Source organism: Ammodytes marinus (assembly GCF_949987685.1).
Source record: "Ammodytes marinus genome assembly, chromosome: 21".
NCBI classification, from domain to species: domain Eukaryota; kingdom Metazoa; phylum Chordata; class Actinopteri; order Uranoscopiformes; family Ammodytidae; genus Ammodytes; species Ammodytes marinus.
In genome coordinates, this window is record NC_137225.1 from 12,059,028 (window position 1) to 12,084,331 (window position 25,304).

The 25,304-nt window shown below is 41.8% G+C and overlaps 2 protein-coding genes across 3 annotated transcripts; one reads left to right on the forward strand and one right to left on the reverse strand.

The window, feature by feature from the left end:
- The first annotated feature begins 55 nt into the window (after positions 1 to 55).
- Positions 56 to 17,340, forward strand: pabpn1 (poly(A) binding protein, nuclear 1). Of its 2 annotated transcripts, none has more exons than XM_080049885.1 (7): positions 56 to 508; positions 2,860 to 2,968; positions 6,670 to 6,737; positions 7,853 to 7,959; positions 9,896 to 9,983; positions 11,794 to 11,981; positions 16,681 to 17,340. In XM_080049885.1, the coding sequence occupies exons 1-7, from the start codon at positions 374 to 376 to the stop codon at positions 16,868 to 16,870; spliced, it is 885 nt and encodes a 294-aa protein (XP_079906011.1). In that variant the 5' UTR covers positions 56 to 373; the 3' UTR covers positions 16,871 to 17,340. The 2 variants fall into 2 exon arrangements, with proteins under 2 accessions (XP_079906011.1, XP_079906012.1); XM_080049886.1 differs by lacking the exon at positions 16,681 to 17,340 and adding an exon at positions 15,483 to 16,280.
- A 745-nt stretch (positions 17,341 to 18,085) lies between these two features.
- On the reverse strand, positions 18,086 to 24,700 carry ngdn (neuroguidin, EIF4E binding protein). The gene is made up of 11 exons (XM_080049918.1): positions 24,669 to 24,700; positions 24,320 to 24,379; positions 24,057 to 24,128; positions 22,241 to 22,378; positions 22,052 to 22,136; positions 21,849 to 21,901; positions 21,520 to 21,637; positions 21,119 to 21,293; positions 20,784 to 20,937; positions 19,229 to 19,292; positions 18,086 to 19,048 (listed from the first exon to the last, which is right to left on the reverse strand). The coding sequence occupies exons 1-11, from the start codon at positions 24,687 to 24,689 to the stop codon at positions 19,029 to 19,031; spliced, it is 960 nt and encodes a 319-aa protein (XP_079906044.1). The 5' UTR covers positions 24,690 to 24,700; the 3' UTR covers positions 18,086 to 19,028.
- Positions 24,701 to 25,304: the final 604 nt, after the last annotated feature.

A 25,304-nucleotide genomic window follows, 5' to 3' on the forward strand; every position in this document is an offset into this window, starting at 1 on the left:
GTTTTACGGCTGCAGTGTTCAATAGCTCCGCCCCCGGCTTCCATTTCCGAACTGAAGGGACGCCGCCGCTCGCGCACAGCCCTCGCCTTTTTATATACATATTTAAGTAAATAAACTAGCTTCTCTGTCGTAAATTAGCACCATTGCGTAAAGGTAGCGAGTGAAACCGCAGTCTTTGTTAACCGTGGTATGCTGTTTGAGTAGTGACTGGAAGTGTAGCTGGCATTTCATTCACCATTTTAACTTTACTAAGCGGCGTTGTCCGCCGTTTTTTTTTCTCCGCCGCCCCACTCACTCTCCCCCCTTGTGTGTGAGTAGGGGCCTACAACGTTGGTTTGGCCACGAGGCGCGTCGGAACAGTTGGATCAGGGAGATGGCGGAGTTCGGTAATGGACTTGCGGAGGAATCCCTACTAGATTCGGACCCCGGACATCCCGAGCTGGAAGACCCGGGTGTCGGTGACGAAGAGCCGGGGTTAGAAGAAGGAGAGGCCGCAATTGAAGACCCGGTAAGTGAAGGGCATTGTTTCAGCTGTGAGGAGCCCACATGAACACACATGTGCGTTATGGTCATATAGGTGTAGTTGGTGTAAGCTGGCAAACAATTTGTTGATTTTTTTTTATCCCTACCCCTCAACAAATGTGTCACATGCTGTGTGCATTTCTGCTATCGCCAGATTGATATTTATCGCCATTGTGGTTCACGCAGTGCAGTAGAACTGGGTGGTGACATGCGTGCTGTCGGCCGCCATCTTGGCGCAACAGCGGCGCCAGTTTCTCTGCGCCAGGGAGCAGCTCGAGCAGTTAGGGGGGGAAATCCTCGTCGCAAAAAAATGTGAGACGGCGATACAGGAGACAGTCAGGGGCGAGGGAAGGACAGGCCGCCGCCATTAGCCGCCACCGTGCGAGTCTACCTGCTGGAGAAGGCGACCTGCTTACGGTAATGGCTTATTTTATTCCGTTTTCCTTACTAGGCAGGCGGCTGCTGCATTTTATGCACCGGCGTTTGCACATGCAAATGACCGAGCGTCGGCAGGCTAACATAGCTTATCGCAAGCACAAGCAGCCAGTGTTGCAGCTAAAATGGCCAGTGGACCTGTCAACTGTGATCATTAGTCACGAAATAAAATGTGCACTCTAAGCTGCATGGGCTAACGACTATTAGCAGCTAGATGTAATATAATGCAACAGCAGGACTCTGACTGGCAAACAAGCTAGCCGATTTTAACAAAGCTAAGGGTGGAGATGGCAGACATTCACCTGACCCTATTTGTCATTTACTTTGGACGACGGTTGGCACCACGCAGCATCAGCATTTCGTGTGTCATGCTTGTACAATTCAGGATGCACAATGAGCAGTAGTCGGACAAATGTTAAGTTTGTAACACCTGCAAACCATTGCACATTCACAAATAATGTCTGTGCAGCGTGTTCAGGAGGTTTCTTCGGGGTTGTAGTGCTGTGTTTCGGGCAGTGATAAGCAGAAAGCAGGGGGTTGCGGTATTTGAGGGGCTGGGTTTGCATCCTTCAATGTGTTTGCTAGGGCAAGGAGAGTGAGAGAAGGGAGGGGAGTGAAAGGGCTTGCTCTGAATATGCGACAAAAAAGGGTGCTCCAACGTGTCCGATGGCTTATTCCAGCAACGTTGCATTGCATGTGGATAACTTGTTGGTGGTTGACAGTTGATGTGTCAGAATGTAAGGCACATGCATGCAAAACGGATAGAGCCTTTTACTATGATCCCTGCATTCACTTAGTCACTAGGCAGTTCTTCTGTCCTGTGGTGAGTACCTGAATTTAATATGGTCTGACTGTGTCACTGGCTGCACCCAGTTGTACAAAGAGCCTTCACATTACAGATCCTGTCAGCATAGGCAAGGGCCCTGGATGGAGATGGAATGACTCCCACTGTGCTGCAGTGCACCACTGTCAGACAGGAGGTTCCGCTTCCCCGTGAGCACACTACCATCTCTGTATTCACCTTAACGATATTGCATCCCTGGCCTGTGATTGTTATGTGGCTTTTTCAAAAATGTCCCCTATTTAAATGTTAAGTGTTCAATCAAACAAATAAAACGATTGATTGAAATCCTTAGGGTCAGAATAGAAAAGTAAATGTGCATGAGCTCAAAGCCATGTCGGCCAGAAATAATGTCTTTATAACAGAGAAATAAGCCCACATTCATGTTAAGTTAGGTATGTTTCATGGCAAAAAGCTTAAACGATGACGGTTATTTTGAAATTTATATTTGTTTTTTTTTGTGTACACAAATGTGTTAACTCGCCACTTGGAATCTGTGTTTTATCTTTCAAATGCTGTTCCTTAACGCTGGCTTTAGTGAGAGGTGACAGGAGATGTGAAACTGATTGAAAAATGTTGTCTGTGTCCCATGAGATTTTGAATGCTAGTCAGGCATATCGTGGTCAAAATGGTACTTTAAAAACACTTAAAGGTTAATCTTCAAGTAAGATGCGGCTCCTGCCAAATTTATTTCTGCTGGTTGACAACACTGTAAAAAAATGTTGACTATGAGAAACATTGCATCTATATAGGTGCAGGACCAGTAAGAAGGTACATTTTTAGATGGAAGTAGTCTTAGTGGAAGATTATTTTGTTTCTCATAAGCAAGACAGATGCTTGCTTTTTATCCTGAGGTCATGACATGAACCTCAACGAGGTCATGACATGAATCTCAGGACCTCAAACGTTGCCATAGTGTTTTGGCAACGTTTGTTGATTTATGTTTTCATGGCTAGATTTGGTTTTCCACTTGTGACTGTGATAATGTCACTTGCGATCAGCGTTTCGGTGAGATGTGTAATACTCGTGATGGGCTGATGGATTTTGATTTTGTGTTGCAGGAGCTGGAGGCAATCAAAGCCCGGGTGAGAGAGATGGAGGAAGAGGCAGAAAAGCTGAAGGAGCTACAGAACGAGGTGGAGAAACAGATGAATCTCAGCCCCCCACCAGGTGCGTTTTTATGAAGGCGAGACATTACTCATCTGTCTATTGATGCTGACCCGAATTGTAAAATACAAATTGAACGCTCTTTTAAAATGATCTAATTATTTGAACTTTGACCTAGTTTGCTGCTGATCTTTCAGTGCAACTTGTGAGATACCAGCTGTAGGCTGTGACGTTGTCAGAGGCAAACTTAAAGCGACACCACGCACAATACGAAGATAGAGCTGGTGGACGACAGATTATTTGTTTCCCTTGACTTTATAACACAACATTAGCGTGACCTCCAGAAGGAAAAGCAAAACTTGGTGAAATGCTCTTGTTAGTTTAGCTGTTTGTGTATGTTCTCTATGCAGCACTGTTATTGCCCATCAACAGTGACTGGCTTGCATCATGGTAATACCTGGTCAATAATGGATATAATATGCACAAAAAAGACTATCAATATTGGGTCTTTGTATGGATTTATAAATCCTACGTTTCGGGATGAATTGAAAAGCTCCTGTAAGGGCTACGATGGCACTGAGGATAGCTGCTTTGGAGCGACACAGCTGTTCGCTTCCACAGGGAAAAAGTAAGGACGTCCGACTTACTTACTGTTCAAAAATCAATAAATCATCAACAAACTACGCAGACTACATTGGGATTATTTATGTTTATTTTTTTTTAGAACGAGTATTCATATACTCCCTACTTGTTGGAAAAAACAACAAGTAGTCAAAGCCTTTACAATGGTATTCGGGACAGCCCTTCTCTATCCCTACTGTCAAATTATCTAGTAAAGAAAGAATACCATAATAAAAATAAACGATCCTTTGCTTTGTGCAAAAAAAAAATCTCACACTATAAAACAAATTGCCACCACCTAAGGGGGCTTTCACACCTAAAAGTCCGCATCAAGGTCCAAACTAAGGACTACTTTTTTTTTTTTTTTTTTTTTAAATCCCCCCGGTTCGAATCAGACCTGTGGTTGGTCTCTGCAAATTTCCGCCCCCAGAGTTGTGTAGGTTTACCAAGGGGGGACAAAGTTGTTGCTGCTGCAGGTTGCCTCTTACCTACAGCCAATAGTATCTAGCTGCAGACAAAAATACACCATGGCAACTGCTGAAACGTCAACCTAACTTGAACCCCCTCCTGCTTTTCTGAAATCACCAGTGTCAAAAAAATTGCATTCCCGTATTGTTAACTACAGTTTGAAGATGCTATGCCAGGGCTGTATGCTTATTTTTTTAGGTGGTAGCACTGGTGCTAGCAAGCAAAAAGTAGCACAAAAATAAATTTGGTAGCTCACAAAGTATGATCGAAAACTTGCAACTTGCATAACCTTAACCCTTGCATTTTGCTCTAATTATCTTTTGAGCCTGTCATCTTGGTCTCATTTGAAATTCTCAATTAATATTATATCCTAGTGTGTGTGTGTGTGTGTGTGTGTGTGTGTGTGTGTGTGTGTGTGTGTGTGCGCGCGCGCAGTAATAATTATAGAAAAAGGAATAGGGGTGCACTGATTACAATTTAGACAAAATAATCTAACCTGCCAATTGCAATTTTTTGCTGATTCAGAATTATTTCTCCCCATAAAAATATAAAAATAATATCTATATTTTTTTTATATACATATCATTATAATAATAAACATTTTTAGAAAATGTCCTTCTGTTAATTAAAACCAAACTTTTAAAAATAGCCTATTAAATAAATAAGTATATATTGGTACAATTTAGGATAAATTAAATAGGGTGTTGGGAGTAGTTCTTCAGTGGCTCATTTCAAACTTTGTTTTTTTAGACTACTGTTGACTTTTCTCTGCAGCTGAAGGAGTTGCCTTTCAAGCTAGAGCACTGCAGGGATGGGAAGCGCTAACTTCCTGTTCTTACCATCTTCAAAATAAAAGTCAACTCACGTTTGGCTAGTAACAGGCTTTTAATGTGAGGGCGCACAGGAAATGTTCTGTTTGCACACACTAACTTAACTGCGGTAATGTAAATAGAGCAGAGAGCCGTGTCCTTCCGGTTATTACCGTTGGTGAAGTTTTTTAGACGCTAGAATCGCTGCACAAGCACAGATCCCGTTCTTTCACCAGCCAAAGTGGAGGGTGGACTCAATAACTTACTTGCCTAAGACTACATTTACCCGCTTTTGGGGTGTTTATGTAGAGCCCTCTAAGCAGTGTTGTGCAGCGCTTCTCTGTGTTTCAAAGACAGACTCTGCTCATTAGCAACCTGTCGCACTAGTGCGAGTGGACTTGTATTCATCATCGCATGCGATCAATTTCAGTAGCAAATGCGATCAAAACTGTCGCACTGTACATACTGGCCTGAGGAAAGCGATTACATTCATACTGAAAACAAAGGCTAAAAGAAAAACTAAATGAACAAACAACACATGTACTCATAAAATAATAGTACATCTATTTCTTAATGGTCAACCTACAAATCAAGTTAATTATTATTGGACATATACATTTAATCCAGACTTTAATATTCAGCAAAAGGTAAAGTACTCGGTTTTATTTAGCTAAACAATATCAATGAAACAAATTATGCATTACTTGACAAATGGTCTTAAAACTCTCTAAACTCAGTTATCATTATTACTGTTGCAATGTATGTAACTCTACACCAATTTCAGCTAATATAAAAGCTAGACAACTGCTGTCAGGCCCGACCCCAAATGGGAAATTTAATGTTTCCTCTGGACCTGCTCTTGATACACCACCCATCCATCCATTCTTTTATTTGATTAACTTATTTCTAGGGCTGTCAAACGATTAATCACAGGATTCTGTGGATTAATCACGATTAATTTTACCATTCGAAATATGCCCGAAAAATTTGAATTTTCTCTGTATATTGTTGTATGAACGGAAAGATAAATGACAGAAGATGGATATGTACATTTAAAATTAGTATTTTTATTAATTGAAAATCCAAATGATGGTTTCAATACTGAAAATAAATTTAAATCAAACTAAAATATATAGGCCTACCTACCAAACCATAATTCAATTGGTCTGTCTCTTTACTATGTCTTTCGGCAAATATAGAATAGGCTATAGAATGGCATTTATTTGGTGAATCTATAGGTTGTGCATTCTTGAATACAACTTGATTACAGTCCGCGGTGTGTGTGTGTGCGCGCGCGTGTGTGCGTCTGTACGCGCGACCACGTCCTAGGGGACTGTTCATGTGTGCCAGGAAGCCAACGTTATGTTGATGTCTGATCACACACCGCTGAAAACTGCAGACGTGTGTGTCCTCGCGGGCTCTGAACAGAGCGGACAATGTTTCTCCTCCTGTTGCTTCGACAGCAACTGCCACCCGCGGCAGTTGATTTTATATACTATCTATGCCCCCAACACAGACGTGACCGTTAGCAGTTTAAAACTTTAAAACATGGCACGGGCTAACGTGCTGCTATGTTTGGCTGCGCGCAGCTACTGATCCTGGGTCAGCCACAATGTTAGAGCGACTGTGGTACAGAGCCGGTGGGATGTACAGGGCGGATCATTCTGCACATGCGTTAAATGCGTTGAAAAAAGTAACGCTGATAATTCCAGAAATTAATCACCCTGCGTTAACGCGTTAATTTTGACAGCCCTACTTATTTCACAACATGTAGTTTGAAAACTGCAGTCTTAAATATTTTGGTTTTTATGGACATATTTTGTTGCACATGTAGAATTGTTTTTCTGCTCCCCTTTCCCTGTCCAGTCGGCCCTGTCATCATGTCCATCGAGGAAAAGATGGAAGCAGATGGCAGATCAATTTATGTCGGAAATGTGAGTAATTTGCTGCTCAAGCTCTTGTGAAGCGCATTGTGAACAAACATGGTGGCTGTTACAGGACCACAAAATTGCTTAACAATCACGGGACGTAGGTTGTGATCAATCTAGGATTTTTCTACTGCTGTATTCTAATTAATTTCAATACATTACTTGGAAATTTAACAACTTTGAGTTTGTAGCTTTGCCATTCTGTTTGGGTGGTGGTCTCACTAAAAATAAGTCATAATTACATTATCATTGTATGGGTTATGCCAAACATAGACAGTAGATCTCAAACAATAACTCTTTTCTTTGATACTCTAGCACAAATCCATACTGGTGCCTTAAGTTCTCACACACTTTTGAACGACAGCCCGCTGAATTACAGCTGTTACATTTTTCACTTAAAATATAAATAATTATATATATTTTTTTAGATCTACACTGAATTATAGAGAACGTTTGGTTTAGCTGACGTTCCTAAGTATTACAATATTTTTAAGGAAAATTGACTAAGCAGCTGTTTGACTTTACAGATGCAGCTATAATTAACCTGATATAAGTAATGTAATCATCAACGTGGCCACCACGTCTCTAGTAACAGTCAGCGGGCTGTATAATGCCATTAAAGCGGCTACGAGGAACTTTTAAATATCTTTAAAACGGCCTATTTTTTCCTCTGATAGTCATAAATTACTTTTAACAGCAAACGAGACCATCAGTGCAAAGAAAGCAGTTTTCATATAGTTTTTATTAATGCAAAGTACAGTATGAGGTAGAAATGTATCATTATAATGATATGACAATATTAAATCAATTTGATGCACTGAAGGGACAATAATTGCAACAAAAAAAAAAATTCAGGCATAAAGCCCCAGCCACTTCCGGCTTCATATCCGAATACAGATTATTTTGTTGGTTGAACAGATACAGATAATGACGTCTCCGAACACCCCTAAAGCCTACCCTGAAAGCAGAGTAACATTGGTGTCTGAACACCGAGACAATACCTTTTTCATGTAGTGTTGATTGCGTCGTTGGTGTTAAATTTGATTTCAAGTGGCATTAAAAAGTCTTAAATTTAACTTGCTGTAGGAACCATGTCTCATCTTTCTCCTTTCTTTTTCTAGGTGGACTATGGTGCCACAGCAGAAGAGCTCGAAGCTCATTTTCATGGCTGCGGTTCAGTTAACAGAGTCACCATCCTATGTGACAAATACACAGGGCATCCCAAAGGGTAATAAAGCATCAATATACTGTACATTTTCACTGTGCAGGATGCATTTACTGTAGGGTTGCATGGCAAATATACAGGTCCTTCTCAAAAAATTAGCATATTGTGATAAAGTTTTCCATAATGTAATGATAATAATTGAACTTTCATATATTTTATATTCATTGCACACCAACTGAAATATTTCAGGTCTTTTGTTGTTTTAATACTGATGATTTTGGCATACAGCTCATGAAAACCCCAAATTCCTCTAAAAAAAATTAGCATATCATGAAAAGGTACTCTAAACGAGCTCTTAACCTAATCATCTGAATCAACTAATGAACTCTAAACACCTGCAAAAGATTCCTGAGGCTTTTAAAAACTCCCAGCCTGGTTCATTACTCAAAACCTCAATCATGGGTAAGACTGCCGACCTGACTGCTGTCCAGAAGGCCATCATTGACACCCTCAACCAAGAGGGTAAGACACAGAAAGAAATTTCTGAGCGAATAGGCTGTTCCCAGAGTGCTGTATCAAGGCACCTCAGTGGGAAGTCTGTGGGAAGGAAAAAGTGTGGCAGAAAACGCTGCTCAACCAGAAGAGGTGACCGGACCCTGAGGAGGATTGTGGAGAAGGGCCGATTCCAGACCTTGGGGGACCTGCGGAAGCAGTGGACTGAGTCTGGAGTAGAAACATCCAGAGCCACCGTGCACAGGCGTGTGCAGGAAATGGGCTACAGGTGCCGCATTCCCCAGGTCAATTCACTTTTGAACCAGAAACAGCGGCAGAAGCGCCTGACCAGGGCTACAGAGAAGCAGCACTGGACTGTTGCTCAGTGGTCCAAAGTACTTTTTTCGGATGAAGGCAAATTTTGCATGTCATTCGGAAATCAAGTTGCCAGAGTCTGGAGGAAGACTGGGGAGAAGGAAATGCCAAAATGCCTGAAGTCCAGTGTCAAGTACCCACAGTCAGTGATGGTCTGGGGTGCCATGTCAGCTGCTGGTGTTGGTCCACTGTGTTTTATCAAAGGCAGGGTCAATGCAGCTAGCTATCAGGAGATTTTGGAGCACTTCATGCTTCCATCTGCTGAAAAGCTTTATGGAGATGAAGATTTCATTTTTCAACAATACCTGGCACCTGCTCACAGTGCCAAAACCACTGGTAAATGGTTTACTGACCATGGTATTACTGTGCTCAATTGGCCTGCCAACTCTCCTGACCTGAACCCCATAGAGAAGCTGTGGGATATTGTGAAGAGGAAGTTGAGACACCAGACCCAACACTGTGGATGAGCTTAAGGCCGCTATCGAAGCATCCTGGGCCTCCATAACACCTCAGCAGTGCCACAGGCTGATTGCCTCCTTGTCACGCCGCATTGAAGCAGTCATTTCTGCGAAAGGATTCCCGACCAAGTATTGAGTGCATAACTGAACATAATTATTTGAAGGTTGACTTTTTTGTATTAAAAACACTTTTCTTTTATTGGTCGGATGAAATATGCTAATTTTGAGATAGGGATTTTTGGTTTTTCTTTACTTTTTTGCCAAAATCATCAATATTAAAACGATAAAAGGCTTGAACTACTTCAGTTGTGTGTAATGAATCTAAAAAATATGAAAGTCTAATGTTTATCAGTACATTACAGAAAATATTGAACTTTATCACAATATGCTAATTCTTTGAGAAGGACCTGTACAGGTAAATAAAGCAGTCCCAAGTGGACACCTTTTTTGTTGAGCGCTCTCTCTCTCTCTCTCTCTCTCTCCCCCCCTCATTCTTAGAGTCAGCTGCTGGAGCCAAAAGTAATTTAAGTTATAAACTGTTGCCAGACTGCATTTGGCGCCATAAACAGCTGCATTTCTCTCAGCACTTTGTCCTTTTTTCTTTCTTTCTCTCTCTTTTGGTGCTGTGCATTTAGGTTATTCTGTAGTCCAATAACTTTTGCTCTTTCCCTCAGGTTTGCCTACATTGAGTTTTCAGACAAAGAGTCTGTTAGGACAGCCATGGCTTTGGACGAGTCCCTTTTCAGAGGAAGGCAGATCAAGGTGAGATAACATTACAAGGTGAGATTTTTTTACCTAGTGCAACAAAGGTTCTCACATTGAGATTTAAGTAGTCAAAGGTCAGAATGTGAGAAAATAAGAAAAAACCAAGGTGACCGGTTCCAGTGGAAAAAATTACTTACAGATAACTGTTATAGGGTTCAACGCTAAGTTTTTTTTCTTCACTTGCCCGGTCGGGCAAGTGGGTCTGAATTGTACTTGCCCGAAGTAAATTTTTACTGGCCCCTATATAATTTTTTTTATTAGTGGTGTACAAATATTTGTTACATTTGCTCTTTATTTACAATGTATAAACGCATCATGGACAGTGTTATAGATGAGTTAAGGGCCATACTGAAAGTGGAGGCTATTATTTGAGTTGGAACATTTGTAATTTTTTAGTTTCTAAACTGACGTGTTTTATGCAAAAAAAAAACATTTGTCACACCAATGTTTTTTCTTTTACCTTATTCTTTTTACAAAAGCAATTCTTTAAAACTTTTTTCTGTAAGACATTTTTTTTTAGGCCAAAATCTCAAATTATGGTTTAGGACAGGCTGTTTTGAACACTTTTCCAGTAGCCTAGTTTCATGCTTCCACTTCCTCTTGGTATGTGAAGTCAACACCTCTGGCCCATTTATTGAGATCTACATGCAGGCTGTAAATATGTTCCTCTGCCAACTGTTACTGATGTTTGTGTTGACCTGCACACATTAACTGTTAGTAGGCTACTAGCAGCAGAGCTAACTTTAGGATCTTGCTACGCTACTACTAGATTCACGTTGGCAATCCTTATTGTTGAGCCCTGTATAGGTATGTTTAGTTAGATTAGATGTGTTCTAAATGGCTGAATTTGTTAGCCTGGAAAGCCAGACCTGCCGCTGGCCAATTTAAATTTGCTCAGCGTGTTGGTCTGGGCATGCTCCATTGAAACTCATTAAATATGTCAGAAAATTCTGAGCTTTCAATTGGTTCTATCTGATATGGCCGGGCCATAGCCCTATGTATGGTGCTCTGGGGCGGACGTAACCGGATGACGACAGTGCTGTGCATGCGCCGCCAAAGCCGTGATAATAAACAACAGAGATGGCTGCGATTTGTTGTTTGAGACGGCTTTGGCCTTGACATTTAACGATTTGGAAGACGGCTATTAAATCTTTCATTAGCAAGAAAGAGGAATGTTCTGTTTTGCCAGCCAACCACGGCAAAAGTTTAATTTACCAGTTTACACCGCTGTTCGCTAAACAAACGGGGCTTAATACGTCACCTTGTCCATTGCTCTGATTGGTTGTAGTGCTATCCAATTGCGTGCAGTGGTAGTTGAAATGCATGCGTAGGTGCCGCCCCCTCCCCCTTGAGTTGGTAAGGTCTATTGATCGTGGCCCGACCCTATATCGTTCTAGTTATGGGTCTGGATTTCCAGGCTATGAATTTGTGTTTATAGAAATATGATGGCAACTTTCTTTTTTTGGTTCACTTGACCTACGACTTCTAAAGAGTAGTACAAGTTTGCATTTCAACCAGGCTGTACGATAGCTCATTTAATGATAATTTCTTCTTTGGTTAAAGGTTTTCCTCATATTGACCCTAGCCGACGTGCAGTCGGGTTTGACTAGAAAGGTTTTGCATGCTACTGTCATTGTGGCACATGATTTAGATTTAAAACTGAAAGGTAAAAATCTTTTACAAATTTTTATATGAGCTACTACTAAACACTACACCAAAACCAGTAGGACAGATTTTTTTTTTAATTAGAAAAAACACGAAAGCTTTGAAGGGGAGAGTTTACCTTGATTGATTTGTTGCTCCTCAGGTGGGCGCTAAGAGAACAAACAGACCAGGCATCAGCACCACAGACCGCGGCTTTCCACGGGCTCGGTTTCGATCACGGGGAGGTGGAGGAGGCGGCGGCGGCGGAGGAGGAGGAGGAGGAAACTTCTCGTCGCGTGCACGCTACTACAGCGGCTACACGCCACCCCGAGGCAGAGGACGGGCCTTCAGGTGAGCTGACGCCGAGACCTTTCACCTCTGACACCATGGGACAGAACACCACACCTCACTCGCTGTTTGCACTGAAAGGACAGGACCGATATCTAGAATCAGCAGCTAGAACTTAAGATTTACATAGACCTGAAATTATACAGCCAGGGAACCTTTAGGGCAAATAGCACACAGGGAAGGGGTCCATAAATCAGGAACTTGACGGCTTTACATCATAATAGATCTGTAGGAATAGCTTAGTTAAACTATACTCCTAGTGGACGACATTTGTCCCTGTGCTTGGTGCATGTTGTCCAAAAATGTCATGATGGTCCAGAGAAGCAGCAGTCATTGTTTCATTGACTTTATCTACAATTGTGATTGTATCAGACTGTAATAGAAACCCAGACGCACCAACATGCCATGTAATCATGTTACAAATCGCATCTCTCATCACGGCAGTTTTGGGACTGAGGGGCTCATAGCATGCCACATCACATACAACCATTTCAATGGAGGCCAACATAATCTGTGCACATCAGTTTGGTAATCCCAGGCTGTACACACACACACACACCATGTTTGGGTCAGTGTCGATGCATTTCTTCTGCAACTTAATGATATCAGAAGAGTAAAGTAGACTTAAAATAGGAAAGATTGGGGTGTCATTTGCGATTGGAAAATTTATGTCAGGAGAGAGTTCAAACCATTTTGAAAAACTGAAAGGTTTGGACTGTGTGATCAGCAATATTGCTTCACTCTACTGCAACATTGTGGCACTTGTGTTTAGTGCTCCATCTCATCTGCTGGAAATTTGAGGGTAGTGCTTGTATGTCGAACAATATAAAAAGTCTGGCGTTGAGAAGAGTGTTGTGCACTGGGATTCTGTAGTGTTTCAAGGGGCTTTACTTCAGAGCGCTGCAAATGGCTTCTGCGAGTCTTGGTAGTCTAGTTTCTACTACAAGGCCACATCGAGTTTGTCAGTGCAAACTTGACTGCATTAGATCAAAACACTTGGCAGTAAACGTTTATCCAGTAAGAGCTGCATGGTTTCTTTTTCTCTTTTGAGACTGAGAAAGAAGGTGTGGTGCCAAATGTGTTGATCAGCATGCCAATTTCCCCACACATGCACTGAGCTTTGAGACAGAGAGATTCTGATTTGATCATCACAGCAAAGCATTTGGAACCTCCAGGCCTGAGCTATTGCTTCATGCTTAATGTTCAGCAACAAACATTTTCCACAAGATACTGCAGCAGTTCTTTTTTTAAGAGCCTAAAAACCTTGCTGTAGCAGCCGTAACCCTGAGTTGTTCTGAAAAGCCCCATTTAGTCATTCTCCCTGGTTCGTTTCTCTCGCCTCTTTGCTCTTGACTCGAGTATTTGGGCAATTAATTCCCATTTCAGTGAGGCTGCCTTTTTTTTTCAAATCGCCACAAGAAAGTTACATCTCTATTCATTCCTTTGTGTGAGAAAGTGTCTGAACCTCAAGGTCAGAATCTCTCTAATCACTCTGTGTGCTTACCCCAGCCACTCCCACACATACCAAGAAACCCTAACCCTGCCAGTTCACTCACTGGGATTTGGCCCAAGCTGCAGGACAAGGCACACAAAGACTTTGGAGGAATCTGAGGGGTTTCTGATATTAAATCTCCAGAAGCATTAAAGTCTCCAGAAGCTGCAAGTACTTTTACAAACAAGTAGTTAGTGAGCTGACAAGACTGTACGCATTGATCTGCATTCTACTTTTAAAGGCTTTAAGTCGGCTTGTTGCTTTCTATTCAATAGGCAAGACACATTGTGATCGTTAGATTTTAAAGCTCTGGCTCTGATAAAAGTATGAATTGACTTCCCATTCAGCAGAATAAGAAAGAAAAGTGTCAGATCGAACATGGCCGTACCAAGGTCTTTATTTGTTGTTGTTGTTGTGGCCAATAGAAATGGACTGATGACTTGCATAATCATAGAAACGGCCTTAAGGGTATTACTGATAACTGCATAGTGTGTCTTCCCATTATCTAAAAGCATTGGTAAATAGGTAGTAATCACCCACAGAGAGTAGTATGCAAAGAAACAGAGTTGTTCCACTCCAACTGGCCTTGATCACGTCTTGAGCATAAGGGCTGTTTGGTTGCTACATCAGGAATTCATCACTAGTCTATTTAAGACTGTGCTGCAGTTGAACAGAATTGGGCTCAGATCTGAACCAAGTAACACATTTTCACTGGTGCCTTGTCTCTGTTGTTGGAACACATCTACAGTGAGGGAAAAACACATGGTGAGTTCAGAATCTTTGCATCTACCCGTTGTGTACTTTGGGAAGATTTCATGGTGCTCGGCTCTAGTCCTGCAATCACCGTACAAGAGATATGATTTCAAGCAATTATCTGGAGGCCTTTGTTTACATTAAGTTAAGATTCAAGTCCACGGCAAGTGTTGTCTATGCACGATAAAGGAGAGACTTTAATATTTTTAAAGGGCGACACAGTTGCGAGGTTGCACCTTAATTCCTTGCACCCTGAACAAAAGCCAGTGAACAAAGAAGACTTGTACGTTTTCTATTTCATACATTTAAGATTATCTTCACCTTCCCAAGTCGGCACAGTGAAAAGCAAAGATTCTGATGTGAGCCGGAAGAGACCCATACTATACTCATTATGAGGAAGAACCTCTTTTGGGGGTTTCTGTGCTGTATGTATGTCCTTGCATGTACATGAAATGCCACACACACAAAACACACTCCAGCTCAGATTCGCCTTTACAGCGTTCACTCCCAGAAACGAGGGTTCATTACTGCAGCCTGACCTCAGCATCTAGCCTATCAACCACTGGTTTCAGTCCCAGTGTTTGACCTTTTTTGTGTTTTGTTGCCACTGAATGGTGTGTGGGTGAGAGAACGAGGACGTGTGTAGTTTGCTGCCGCCTGGCTTTTGTTGTGTGTTTTGAGTGTATAATTGTGTAAATCCTTTCCCCCAATTTGTCAAGTGTGTATGTTGTGTCTTGCTGGGGGGTATATGTTTGGTGCTGTTTGTCCTCAAGGTTTTTTCCCCCACAGTGACCCCAGAGGCGACTCTCGCAGAGAGACACAGAGAGAGAGAGAAAGAGGGAGAGAGAGTGCCTTTGCTGTCCCCTCACACCCACATGCTAATCATTATTCTGATATCTGGAAATTAAACACTTTTCCTTTCTTGGCAAAGCTGCTTTCAGCTTCTTTCAGCACTGTAGTCCGTTCTTCCAAGATTGATTTGTTGTAACGCAACACCTTGATCAAAGGCACAATACCGTTAAGATGGTATGTCTATTAAGTTATTTGTGAACACTGTCCGTCATTCATTTTTTTCATAGAAATATCTATATAAATATATATTCTTTCCCCGTCAGTTTACCTTTTGGACTGAAATTTCAGCAGACCCTTTTCTGTGCCCACAATAACATCTATTTTATTATATCACACCAGGAAAATGGTGTCCGACTTCTTAAGCCAACCAGAAAAAAACTCACCCTCTTTTTCTCTCTCTTTTCCAGGGGCCGAGGGCGAACAACATCGTGGTATTCCCCTTACTAAACACACCCTCCCTCCACAAACACCCCCATACTATCATCCCTCTCCCAGTCTCTGTTCCAATTTAAAAAAAGAAAACGCAATGAAAAAAATTCTTCCCCCTATTCCCCATCAATAAAAGAAGAGATCCCCAGAAGAGAGGAAAAAAAAGACAAAAAAAGACAAAAAAAAAACCCTCTTCTCCTGGACAGAGAGACTGACTGGCCGCAGTGTGCGATTGTGTGTGAGCGTGCGTGTGCGGAGGTTGATGCAGTCGCCCCCCTGGTAAGGTATAAGTTGGCCATTGGGGAATGGGTAACTGTGGCATATTTTTCTATTTGTTTTGTGGGTTTTGAAGGGAGGGAGGGAGGGAGGTGTGGGGTGGGTCTAAAAAAAAAAAAAAAAAAAAAAAAAAAAAGAGAGAAGATGATGGTATCTCAGGCTGCAGATGTGTCTCCTTCGGTCTGGCTGTGACCTCCTGCTTTCACACCATCACCAACACAGCCCACCCACTCACCCTCCACCACCACCACCAAAAACAAGGGAAAAAAAGAAAGAAAAAAAAGAAGTTGGTGGGGACACAACAAGAACCGATACTGTATTCATTTTGTTTTTAATGTACCGTACATATGTGAAACGTCCACTAGCCCAGGAGTATTTGTTGTGTTTTTAAGTTTGTGGTTTGGAATATATCATTACCTCCCCACCCCCTCCCCCTGAATCCCTTATGTGTCCTCCTCACCCCCTTACCCTGTCTGCATTTTATAACTCATGCTTTTTTTCCTCCCTCCTCCTCTACTTCCTCTTTGGCTCATTACACCATGGATTGTGTTTTCGCTCTGTCCATTGCTCTCTGGGCAGCGATGGACTGTCAGTGTTCAATGGGAATGTACATGCATAGTCATAGATATTTTTTTTCTCTTTTTTTGCGTGGGTGGGAGGGGGTTCCTTGCTGTGCTGCCAACTCCTCACCGCTAGTACCATACCTGTCACCTCCAACCTCGGGCATGGCATCAGTTCCTTTTTATTTCTTTGGACAGCAGGTCGTCAATGTTTTTATTTGGTGCAACCCCCTGCATCCCCCCCTTCCTCCCCTCTCCCTCTGTGTTCTTCGTCTCCCTCCCTCCCCCCCAACCCCTCTTCTCCTCTCTCTGTATATTAGACCACTTCTTGTCGTTTCAGGTTTCAGGACCAGTGGAGGCTGACGACCCCTCCCCAGGTGGCACAGGCCCCCCCCACTGTCTCTGCAGCGTCTCTCTCTCTCTCTGCTCCCTCTATGCACACTCACCCCATCCTGTCCGTGTGGGGGGGAGGGGGGCAGGGCGACCACAGGCCTGCCGCGGGGGGCATTTACTACAACAGCAAACGCTGATGATGCTTTTAGTCCCTTTTCACATTTCAACACACACGCGCGCACACACACACACACACACATATACTCGCATACACATACACTCGCATACACACACACACCTGTTCAACATACAACGCACATTGCAGTACAGGCGGCATTTAACATGCAGCCAAAACCCAACACATGATTTATATACGGAGAGCTGAGGCCAATATAGCCGAGTGGCAGGCAGGCAAGCAAGTTTGCGTGCGAGTTGAGGAAGGCAGGGCCAGAGAAGAGGGTGTTTTTCGGGGTGTACAGTGCGGACCTTAAGGCGCCCCCTTTCTCTGACTACGCGCAGTGCAGTCACGGCTTGTCTGAGGAAAGGCTGTCGAGCTAACAGAATTGATTATTCATTTAATAAATGGGGTGGGCCGTAGCTGTTATATCAGGACGGGGGAAAAAAGTCAGGGGTGGGGTTTGTGTGGAGACTCTTTTTTTTCGAACAGGGGGAGTGGGTTTGAACAAATGTTTTGCTTTTTTTAATTTTTATTTTTAACCCATGAGTCTGTAATTAGAAAAAAAATAAAAATAAAGACATTGTGTAAAAATGAGACTGTGTCAGCATGAGTTTGTTCTGACTAATCAATCGGGTTAATTGATAGTTTTAGTATCTGCATGTACCTTCATTGATCTTATCAGTTGCAGTTGGTTATCATTACAGCCACTGATGAGTATAGTAATGGTTATAATTGAATTACTGCTCTGAAACAAATGGTATTGATCTGGAATATTTCGACCTCTTAATGAGACTACTTGATGGTACATAATCATGAATGGTATTGACACACTTAAGGTTTATGTATATTGCTTTATAATGATTCATTTCTACCAAGAGCCATTTATGTTCAGTGGATTGTGATGTGCAATGAAGCTCCTGAAAAGTCATTCAAGGCAGACATGTTGACTTGTGACTGAAGGGAGCAGCACAAATGTTAAAGGTGCACTATGTAACTGAGGGTGTGTCAGAAGAGAACATACACTCAACTTCTTATACATTTTTACTCACAGGAAAATTGGATCCCAGGAACATTGTTTGAAGTTAGAAAGCTTCCTGAAAAGTTACTGTTTACAGCAGCAGGGCCCACACTTCGGATTACATACATACGTTTGTTAACGGGTGGTCCAAAATAAAAACATTTGTATTGATGAGAATTATTCCATACTAAAAACTACATGTAGAGGACAATGTTTTGTAAACTAACCCCTCCCCTGAAACGACAGTGCATCTTTAACATTAGTGATGGTGTACCAGAAAGGCAGGGTCCAAAGGACCAACTAGACCGAACACAATTCACATTTTATGAAGTGCTGTTTTTCCTAATTTTAGTTTCCTGCCATGCACAACTAAATAAAAAGGTAGGGTAACTTTATTTTACTTGTGCTTTTATCCAAAGGGGCTTGCAGTAAGTTCCTGAACATAAATGGGGAGCTTGAACAGCAAACAGTCCTGGTTGTTTCTTTTTTTTAACCTTTATTTCACCAGGCAAAATTGCTTGAGGTCAAATGACCTTTTTAGAGCAAGGCCTGGCCAAAATGGCAGCAGAATGAAAAATAAGACAAAAGCACAGACATGAGAAAAAGAGACTAATACATTTCAGTGGGTTAAAAAGAACAGTTTTGAAACTGATAAAATGTTTCTTTACCTCCTCATAAAGTAGCACGCACAATAACAACATAATTTGCATCATACGGTATCTGACCCATTTTCACGTTTACGTATTCATTTATTTGCATTGGGATCACTACTCTTCCAGGCAGATATCAGTCCTTTCTTGAACATACGGCTGCTTCTCAGGCTGCTGTGTTCATCTGAACGGAATGGTATTCTTTGCAAGGCTGACAATACTGGCTTAACATTGCACTCCTTGCAAGGGGTTCAGTAGATGGTACAAGAGACAAATCTGGAAATACAGTAAAGGTTGCAGTTTTTGTCCCAATTGATGGTCTGTTTGTCACTGCCCTCTAATGGAGAAATATAAAACAAGACGTGCATACAAGAGCCAACAGTTAATGTTTATTCCACAAGCTGAATGAAAAGCTAATACAAAATGCAGGCATAGTGGGGGATTTATCACTGCAGTATGTCTGATGGCCAATGGTGTCTTCTTATATCAATGGACCTCACGGTTCAGGTCTATCTGTGCTTCTTAAAAGCTGTGGAGAAGAACAAATTATCATTAATTAATATGAAATTGAATTAAACTAGAAAATCCCGCAGAGATTTTAAAAGTACTGGGACCCCGAGCGACGGCCGCCGGCCTCGCATCAGCAGCGCCCCCCACACTTCTTCAAATTTTTGTCCGTCAGGGTTTGCTATATTTTGAACATCCTCACCTTTTCTTTTGGTCTTCTTCTTCATGACTTTCTTCTTCTTCTTGGGGCGAAGGTTGTCCCCATCCTGTGTCAATAAAAGACAACATGTTAGAACCAAGCAGCCACATTAAGAATGTGATTGATATTATAACAAGTCACAATGCTCCCATTCATTCATAGTGGACAGATTGGAGCCTGTTAGAAACTTCCCTTATGTTGGATCTTTCTCATGTTCATTACAAAATCTAAACATAGCAATTGGATTTTCCCAGGTCCCCTTAAATACATTAAGCTGAATGAATGTTCCACATCTGCAGGCAGTGGAACAGACCATCAGCATGAGGCTGGCCAGTCATTGCTCTCACACTCTTACTAAGTGCAAACAGCAGACAGGAAGCGGTACGGACAGGGGAGGCATGCCAAACCTGTGTCAGCACAGCACCCGAGATCTGAGTCACCAAGATACACAATTGTATAACTTCATAAGAAAATAAATAACACAGCAGGCATGTTAAGTCATACATGACTAACGCGCCCCACACACATCCTACCTCTACTGCGCGTCTACCTCGCGTCTGCGTCTGACTTTTGGTCACAGACTGTGAAATCAACGTAGAGCGAGCACACATCCAACCTCAGACGCACTGCTGAGGCGCGTCGGAGGCACGTCTGCAGCGCCGCTCCCCTTCACCTCAGGAGGCTCGCCTATTTTTTTCTGAGAGCAGCGCGTCTCTCTCGCGTCTCTGTGCTTTAACTGATAGAGAAATACTCTGCTGACAGTCATACCAGCAGCATTCACTCTAGTTACACGTTTACCCGGTGTGTTTATTTCAAAATAAAACATCCCTCAGTCGTATACGCAAATAATCCCTTTATTTCACGATGTAATTGTGCAATCAAAATCCGAGGGATTCAAAACCTAATTTTCAATTAGTTCTGGCATTTCATTTTTGGATAAATGACACATATAGAGATCCAATATAGTGAAGAAATAAAAAAGATCATGATGAGCGCAACAGTTTTCCGTTGCTCTATCTGTGTCTACGGCCTTCTTCTTCCCCGACCACACCCCCCTCTCTCTCTCCCGTATAAATCAGTAAAGTGATTTTTGAAATACTCTGCTGAGAGTCATATTGACTTCATACTGGCAGCTTTCGCTGTAGTTTCACCATTTCCTGGTGTGTCCCCTTCAAAATAAAACTTCCAACAAGCAGCAGCAGCTGCTGAGACGTTGCATGTGTGTCCGAGAAAAGTCCGAGAGAGGCAGCAGTAAGGTAAGGCGACGCGCTCCAGAGGTAGACGCAGGATGTGTGTGGGGCGCGTTATGTGCAGATGGAAGTCGGAGTTGCAATAGGAATAAATCGAGCCTCTTCCAATGAGTACAGATTTAAAAAGGCATACAACTCTGGTCAGCCCATTGCAATACTGCTCTACCTGGCCAAATTTCCAATAAATTCCTCTCCACATGCTAAAGGGGATTTAAAATAGATTTCATACTTCTGGACCAAATCACCAGCAGAAGTGTTAGAACGGGGCTCAGTGAGTGAAATGCGTGAAGATGTCAGTGTGAACTCACCTGGCCGCCGTCGCCGCCTGTCAGCGCTGAGATGTCGCCGAAGTGTGTGATACCGCTCAGCTGGCCGGACATGGACATACGGCCTCTCTTTTTGCTGTTCTTCTGACTTTTTGGCATGTTGAGACGCACCATCATCGACTCCTCATAATTTTTCCTGTAATAAAAAAAAAAGGTTATTAATTATCCCGTATTAGCACGTCCTAGATCTCTTCTTATCCTTATCAAAGAGTCAATTTATGGATATTATAGCAGTCAATCCCTACACCCTTTCCTGCTAGATATCACTTTCAGTCTCCATGCTTCTACCTGCTCAAATAAAGGTAATAAGTAAAGACCTGTGCAGCGCCTCTCGGCTGTCCCGCTCGGTCTGGAAGTCTCTCCGGTCACTGATCTCCTCTGGAGCGTCGCTGTACTGCTGTCTGAGCTCCTGGATCACAGAGCTTCTGAGGGCGGCCCGCCGCTGCCGCTCCGCCTGAGCCTTCTTCCGGTCTGCGTCTGTCAAGTCGCCATCTGCAGAGGAACAGGATAACAATGTTTCATTTGATACACATGAGCGACACAGATGAAATAGCACAGCTAAGTATTTTTCTATATTAACAGTGGTGTGCTGCTAGCTTCACTCCAAACAATGTGATTCACTTTCACAGAAATACTTATCCAACTGAAAAAACGTCTTAGAGGAAATGATTTATGGCAGAATTGACAGAAACCTGTCTAAGAAGACAAATGACATTACCATAATGCACTGCAGCAATCTTTGGCGGTACATATTTCTTGCCACTAGAGTGGGCTGCTTTCCTCTCTGTCACATTCACATCGTCTGCGTCGCCTTCAGACTCCTCAGATTCACTCAACTGGTAGATGAAGCAAAAAGAATGTCATTCACAATGCTGTATGCTCAGTATTTAAAATGATTACTCTTTAATCAATGAAAGCCTGACTGACTGATTACATGTTTTGAGGCAATCACATACAAGGAGCAACACTTTTGTTCGGACATGAGTCTTCAGTTCATATATAATAAGCTGCCATCCAATAAAAAGAGGCATTGAATTGAAGACTTACTTTACTGACGAGATTCTCAGGATTAGGGCGCAGATGCAGAGGGTCATTTTCAGCTGAAATCAACAAAATAGAAGGCAATGTAAACTGCAGCCAGCCATTTCTGAAATGTAGGAAATAGTCTGATGTTGTCCTGTAAATCATATTTGTTACAGAATCCGGTACGCTGAATATCTGATCATCAGTTGGCGCATTCCTATTCTTACCTAAGCTGCCGGTGACAGCTGCACGCAGGAGTTTATCAATCTGGTACTTAAGCTTGTGGTCCAGTGGTCGCATCTTCTCCAGGACCTTAGGAACAGACAGTTAGAGCCAAAACATAAGACGCCGGTTCAGACATTCACCCGTAGAATCATTTTATTAAGAGCACCAACCCGTTTCTACGATTGTCTCACCGTTCGGACTGTGACCACTCTGTTCAAGGCCTCGCTCTCTTTTATTTTGCCGCCTTCTGTTTTGATGCTGATCAGGTGAGTGAGGTCCTGGAGGTAGAAGAGCAGCAGGTGATACCGCAGGTCCAGGAACGACAAACCCTGCAGGGGGAAAAAGTAAATTCCTTAAGCTTTTCTTGCTTGATGTTAATTACAAATAAGATGTAGTTTCAAGTTGACCATTGGCTAAAAATTCTCCATTTGTTATTGATCAAATAGAAACCAGCAGAAGTGCACTGGACGGCTTGATGTGTTGATCCAGGCCTCGAGCTCGATGCCCTTGGTTTCTGACAACAGTTTTAGACCAAGGGCCGTATTACAGAAACTTCCTAACTCACAATTCCTATCTTAACTGTTAGGTAACCATGGTTATTAGAGTTAGGACCTGATTTAGGGAAATAGCCATTACAGATTAACAGTTCCTAAATCAATGTTCCTATCTTAATTCAAGATATTACAGAAGCATCCTAACTGCCCAGAATCTTTAAAAAAGTCTCCTAACATTAGGAACCCTTCAGCCAGCCTAACTTTTCAGTTGGACCCAGACTAACTGTGTTTTCTTTTATTAAACCAAGTCAATGGAGACATAGTTAATGTATTTACTGAAATGCTATTGAATGACCCGAAATTACTCTTGAAAAAAAATAAAAATAAAATTGTTGGAGACAAAACTTTATTCACCCTATCCACAGATGTCACCTACAGCTCAAACTTGTCTTTTTTTTTTTTTTTTTTTAATCAAAGGCATTTTCTGCTCCATAAGCAAAGTTAGCTGTTAGCCTACCTACACAATACTGTCAGGCTGGGCTGAGAGTCAGTTGAGATAGAACATTGTCGGTTGCTATGCAACAGACAGAAATGCTGCAAACTGATGTTTGATTTAGCAGTTAGGATTTCCTAAACAGACTTGGGATAGGATGTGGTAAGATAAGATAGGATTCCTAAAGTTAGTTAGGATTTGCTTCTGTAATACCAAATAGGAAAAAATCCTATCTTAGACTCTCCTATCTTAAAGGTGCAGTGTGTAATATGACATCATCAAGAAAGTTCTACAAAGTTCTAGAATGCAACACTCCCTGGGTAACCCCAACCCTTTAGAATAATAACAGAAGCTACAGTGGCCTTCAAGGACAAGAACAATTCTAAATTTTAAACAAGGCACCTGATGACATTCCAAAAACATGGATTCCTCCATAAGACTTGCCTGCTCAATGTACAAAATGTAACATTAATATTTGTAATTCTCCGCTCAAGAGGATAATTCAGATTATTGGCAGAGGTGATTTTACACCAATGAGGACATATTTATGAATGAGGATATTGATTTCAGCAAATACATTACTTAAAATGTTACACAGTGCCCCTTTAAGTTAGGACTTAAACCTGCAGTGTGTAGAATTTTGGGTTTTTATTTCCTAGAAGATTTTGTAGAAAGTAATTATAATATCCATAAGTACATTTAATTTAGTGCATAATAGCTGACATTTAAAAAAAAAAAATCCCTTAGAAAGGGTCCATATTTCTGCATATTTTGGACCAAGGCCTAGTGCCACCATCTTGAAAGTGTCATAGTTGGAATGTCATCAGGTGCATTGTTTAACATTTAGAATTGTTCTTGTCCTTGAAGGACACTGTAGCTTCTGTTATTATTCGAAAGGGTTGGGGTTACCCAGGGAGTGTTGCATTCTAGAACTTTGTAGAACTTTCTTGATGATGTCATATTACACACTGCACCTTTAAGATAGGAAGTTTCTGTAATATGGCCCAGGTCCCTGCTCACCTTTGATGTCTCAAATGCCCCATCTTTGACTTTCTTCAGCAGCTCTTGGACGTGGCTCGTGACTGAGGCCACCTAGAGAGAAAAAAGCCAAACATATAACAAGCAAGGGACCATGATCAAACCACCATCACGCCATGATCCATCAACAGATACACGTGATTCTTCTGTGAAACGTCAGAAAGATGTTGGACTATGCTTACGAACGTTTTCGCATAGTTTTAATACTTTCCGGTACTGATATTACATTACAGGCCAGCTCTTACCTGTTCTGTAAGACAACGCACCAGCTGCACTGCTTTGGGCAAATCACTCTCAATTAAATCCTGTCAGAAAAAGTAAAACCACAAGTCAAAAACACAGGGTAAAAGGTGCCAACAGCATTTGTCTACAGGAAAAATAGGAGTATGTGCAAGAAGGCTACTAAAAAGTAGAGCTAGCCGGCTAGCTTTGGTTATTCAAAACAAAATCAACTATCCCCACTCGCTTTTATCAATCTTTCTCGTATCAAAGGCATTCTCATTACACACGCTGAACCGCCAATAATGCAAACGCGCACTGTTGAAAAATAAAATACATGTCTCTAAAGCTAGCATCTAGCTATGCTACACTCACGTTGTCAACAGGGGCAGCCATTTCGCTTCCAATGTAGTCTACGGAAGCCGCGGAGGGACATAGGCATAGCGCTTGGTTACAAACCTAAACATTTCCGAGTTCAAATATTAATAGCTCTCACACTTCAGACGACTGTGTTACGTTACTTATTGTGATGTGTTAAATTATGTTTAAGCTGCCTACTTTTCTGATCGAAAATTTAGTTTTAAAATAAAAAGAGATGGAGAGACTCACACAGACGAGACCGAAAGTCTGTCGCAAACATTTCTAAATAATTAAATCTGTTATGTAGGCTTCGAAAAATAAATACATAGGCCTAACAATAACAATAATAAGAATAGATAAATAAATAAATTAAACGTGAAAACAATAATTCTATTAATTAATGCCTTTGAAGTAATATGTTAATCATTTTCTGTATGCCTACTGCTGCTATGTCAATATTGATAACTGACCTGTAATGCCAATGAAGCTTATTTGAACAGTGTCAAATTGAATTGAGGGGGGAGGGAGAAGAGAGATAGCCTAGAGGAAGTTGTGTGATAATCAGAGTGTACCTGTCAGTCTTCTGTCATTCAGCCTGAAGAAGACTTTGAGTTTGTGGAAAGCTAACATGGTAAGTGAGATCCTAACTTT

Bases quoted from the DNA above. Each gene is read 5' to 3' on its own strand.
- pabpn1 (XM_080049885.1), top strand. From the start codon at position 374: ATGGCGGAGTTCGGTAATGGACTTGCGGAGGAATCCCTACTAGATTCG. The intron at 509-2,859 runs GTAAGTGAAGGG...TTTGTGTTGCAG, and splicing joins AGGCCGCAATTGAAGACCCG to GAGCTGGAGGCAATCAAAGC. The intron at 7,960-9,895 runs GTAATAAAGCAT...TCTTTCCCTCAG, and splicing joins TACACAGGGCATCCCAAAGG to GTTTGCCTACATTGAGTTTT.
- ngdn (XM_080049918.1), bottom strand. From the start codon at position 24,689: ATGGCTGCCCCTGTTGACAAC. The intron at 21,902-22,051 runs GTAAGAATAGGA...TGTTGATTTCAG, and splicing joins AGCTGTCACCGGCAGCTTAG to CTGAAAATGACCCTCTGCAT. The intron at 21,638-21,848 runs GTAAGTCTTCAA...TTCATCTACCAG, and splicing joins CTGAGAATCTCGTCAGTAAA to TTGAGTGAATCTGAGGAGTC.